The sequence below is a fragment of the Zingiber officinale genome, chromosome 9A (genome assembly GCF_018446385.1).
Source record: "Zingiber officinale cultivar Zhangliang chromosome 9A, Zo_v1.1, whole genome shotgun sequence".
NCBI lineage: Eukaryota > Viridiplantae > Streptophyta > Magnoliopsida > Zingiberales > Zingiberaceae > Zingiber > Zingiber officinale.
In genome coordinates this window covers 48,039,509-48,043,104 of record NC_056002.1, presented here as the reverse complement: position 1 = coordinate 48,043,104, position 3,596 = coordinate 48,039,509, and the positions used below count along the sequence as shown (strand labels likewise).

At 47.7% G+C, this 3,596-nt stretch overlaps 1 protein-coding gene across 1 annotated transcript; it reads left to right on the top strand.

Moving 5' to 3' along the window:
- Positions 1–1,704: 1,704 nt before the first annotated feature.
- On the top strand, positions 1,705–3,146 carry LOC122019189 (vegetative cell wall protein gp1-like). Its single transcript, XM_042576688.1, has 3 exons — positions 1,705–2,413; positions 2,510–2,580; positions 2,649–3,146. The coding sequence occupies exons 1-3, from the start codon at positions 1,705–1,707 to the stop codon at positions 3,144–3,146; spliced, it is 1,278 nt and encodes a 425-aa protein (XP_042432622.1).
- Positions 3,147–3,596: the final 450 nt, after the last annotated feature.

Here is a 3,596-nt window from a genome sequence, read left to right as displayed (position 1 = left end):
TCTCCTCCCCTCATCTCCTACTGATGCTGAACTCTGATGTGGCAATGTATGCTGAACTTTGATGTGTCTATGTAACTAAAATATTGTCGATGATTCTCGTATGTCAGAACTAGTTATTATATAGGACCCTTTAACTCTTTTATGATATGCTATGACATGACTGCTAGTTTTTGAACTTCCCTTAGCTAGTTAGTTTCTTATTACCTAGTATGTTTCTTGACCGGTATGGAACGTGGCGACCTTGTATGTTTCCTGACCAGTATGGACCGTGGCGATATGGAGGTGTACTTCAACCTTCTAGTTCAAGTGTTAGATAACCCCGGTCGGGGCTCACTTCCTTATCTCGACCTATTTCACTCTCCTTTCTCTGCTGACTGACCAGGCTCAGCCACACACCCCTGCCTGCTTTTTCCAACTTAATCCAGTATAGGATAATACCAGAGCGAGAAAGCGAGGGTTAAGACCAGAGCGGGAAAGCATGGGTTAAGAGTTCATAAGACATAACTGTTGCGTCTTTTCCCAAAACCTATCTCCTCGTACTTCACGTCGACACTTTTCCAGATATACCCTTGGACGTTATTTTCAAAGAAGATCCATCGACCCTCTTTCCTCCCGCCAATTGTTGTGGACCGGTAGATGATAACTGACTAAATTGCCCCTCTGCCTAGCGCCTATAAATACTTCCCCCTCACTTCTACTAGCCACCTTTTCCTCGACTTCTTCTTTTTCCCTCCTGAATCCATTGCTGCGCTTAAACCTCTATTTTGGTTCAGTAGCTTCTTGCTTGATTTCTTCTCCTTCTGTTTCTTTTCACATGGCATCCTCCTCTCTTCTGTCTTCTCTGGCGGCGACGTATTTTCCTAGCTCATCCACTTTCGACGAACTAGACCGGGATGATCTGCGATAAACCTACGGAGTTGCGGATAATGCACATGTGATCATCCCCACCGGAGTGCACCAATTTTTCGCTCCTCCCGATGGATATTGCACCTTCTTTAAAGAACAGTTTATGGCCAACCTTCGTCTTCCTCTCACCCCTTCTTTTTTGACGTGTGCCGCCACTTCAAAATTCCCCTGGGACAACTAACGTCGAATTCTATAAGGCTCCTCTGTGGATTTGTAGTACTCTGCGATGTATGCGAGCTATCTTGGCCTGCCCCTTTGTTCCATTGCTTCTTCACCCTTCGACAGCAGGAAGAAGGCTCACTCTGCTTCCAGCTGCGTCTTCGGACTTCTTTTTTCTCACCCCTATAGCCTTTCGGAACGAACTGGAGGAGCAAGCTCTTCTTCATTCGATTTCCCCATGAGGTAGAATGGCCCCTGCAATGGCAATCGTCACTTCCCCTGACCCCTCCACTAGGGGATTTTCATCTTGATACCTCCTATATAGAGGCTTCATCTCGCTTAGCAGGATGACAACTGAACTTAACGCACCTATTGTCTGAGGAATTGTTGTCATATTTCCGTCTGAGCTATCTTACTTCTGAAACACCTCACTCCCTGGGTAACTTTCTCTTTTGGTTCTTTTATAACCTCATGCATTTTGTTTTACCTACTATAGCTGATCCCACACTCTGTCTTGTACAGCTGATGTTTTAACCCATGCCTCAGAGGTTCAGCCTCTTCCTATAAGTGATATGGAAATAATGCGACGCGATCGAGTTATTTTAAAAAGGAGATCGATCCCCTACTCGACTTCGACCCATGTCGGTATGGCTACCACTGCAAATCCCCGACCCCGTCTTCCCCGCAGAGCCTCTTCTATTGCCCGATCTACCTCCTTTGCCCAGGACTTCGTCTACATCCCGGCCTGGTGCTCCTGCTCATCCTCGACCCTCGCCTACAGCCCGGTCATCCGCCCCGTCGCCTCTTCAATCAACTAATCCTTCCCGGCCGACTTCTAGCCCTAGTCGCGGCCGTGGTCGAAGATCAACCAACGTGACTTATGCCAACCCTGCCTTCAGAGATGCCTCCCAGGAGGCTCGTTGGGCACGTTCTGTAAATGACCGCTCGAGTCGTGATGCTTCCTCTTCTTCTCGGCGTAGGGTTCGGCTACCTTCCGAAGATTCTGACTTGGATGACCAGCCTTTAGCTCAGAGACTTCGCCGCAAGGCCCCCCATCCTAGCCAAGACTCGGGCCCTTCCGCTATTCCTCATCCTTCACCTCCTGTTGCAACCACGACTCCTATCCCGAGCCAGACAAATACTCCTCTTGCTCCACCCGAGGCTCCGGCCGAACCTCCGCTAACTCAACCTTCAACCTCTCAACAGCACCCGAGCACTGAAGTCGGCCCCTCACATCGCCCTTCACCGACTACCTCACCTCCAGAGCCTTCTCATGTGCCCCCTTCAGCTCCTTCTGGCTCAGCTGCTGGACCTTCACAGCCACCGCCACCCATCCATCACCATTACCGTACCACTACCCCTTCTGAGGCTAGGTTAAGGTCATAGCAAGATGTCTCCACCAGCTTCCTTATAATGAAATGTCTTTGGGCCACTTTATGGGAAGAAAGTATGCAGCAGATGGAACTCTTGCTGCTACCTTCCCAAATGGATAGATTCTCAGAGCTGTATATCAAGGTAAACTTCGATGATCCCAGCAACTATTATCCTCCCCGCTCTTATCAGATATTTCCTTTATGTCCCAGGCTTGTGCAGAGTCCCTGATAATAAACCCATCCTTCCATGCCGCTCATTACCACAGCAAGGTGCTGCGAGACATGGTAACAGAATTGGAGTTCCAATTAAATGACCCTGCGCAGGCTAGTCATGCCCTGAGAGTCGAAATAAAGGACCTGACCAGAAGGAATACCCATATGGAAGTGTCCATAGCGCAGGCCAACCACCAGCTTAAAAACATTCAGGAAGAAAAGAGCCAGATTGACATTATACACCAGCAGCGCTCGGAGCAACAAGCTTTGGTACATCAACGAGACATTGATCAATTAACCCAGAAACTACATTCCGCAGAAACCCTTGCACAAGATCAAGACAAGAGGTTAAAATCCCAGGCGGCCCAATTAGCGTCTCAAGAGGCAGAACTTCTGGCCGTCCGAACTGAACTGGCTCAGACCCGGGCTACTGCAGAAGGAGTATCTACAGCCCTGACTGTTTATAAGGAAGGGGAGAATGATCGCTGCAAATAGAGCCGCAACTTGTACCTGAGTTCTCTAGATTTTGTACACAAGCAGGACAACGTTTCTCCACATCTGTTATCTATGGTGCGGTTGGGACTCTGTGAAAACTTTACGAACAGGGCTATTTAAAATCAGCTCCTCCTGTTGAGTTTTTAGACCATGACCGGATCCTTAAAGAGATTCCGGATGATATCTTTGCTCCTTTCAAATGATCATCACTGCTTTCATGTATATAATGTGACTTAACAATTTCCTATGAAATACTTTATTACTTTTCTTCCTACACATCCACTTGCACTTTGAGGTTTACTTTGCTAAAATTTCTTAATCTGTCAAAAGAAATATTAGGATATACAATTTCCGCTCTAACATATCCTCTTAATGCACTCTGGTCTACTTTCAGCCCCAGCCTGTTACCCCGGTCTGTCAAACACGTGACCGCCCGACCTCTTCTTCTTT

What these genes read in the sequence shown, in the direction of transcription:
- LOC122019189 (XM_042576688.1), top strand. Translation starts at nt 1,705, where the DNA reads ATGTCGGTATGGCTACCACTGCAAATCCCCGACCCCGTCTTCCCCGCA. An exon ending in ACCCATCCATCACCATTACC is followed by an intron (nt 2,414 to 2,509) that starts GTACCACTACCC and finishes CTTTATGGGAAG; the next exon opens with AAAGTATGCAGCAGATGGAA. An exon ending in TCTCAGAGCTGTATATCAAG is followed by an intron (nt 2,581 to 2,648) that starts GTAAACTTCGAT and finishes TTTATGTCCCAG; the next exon opens with GCTTGTGCAGAGTCCCTGAT.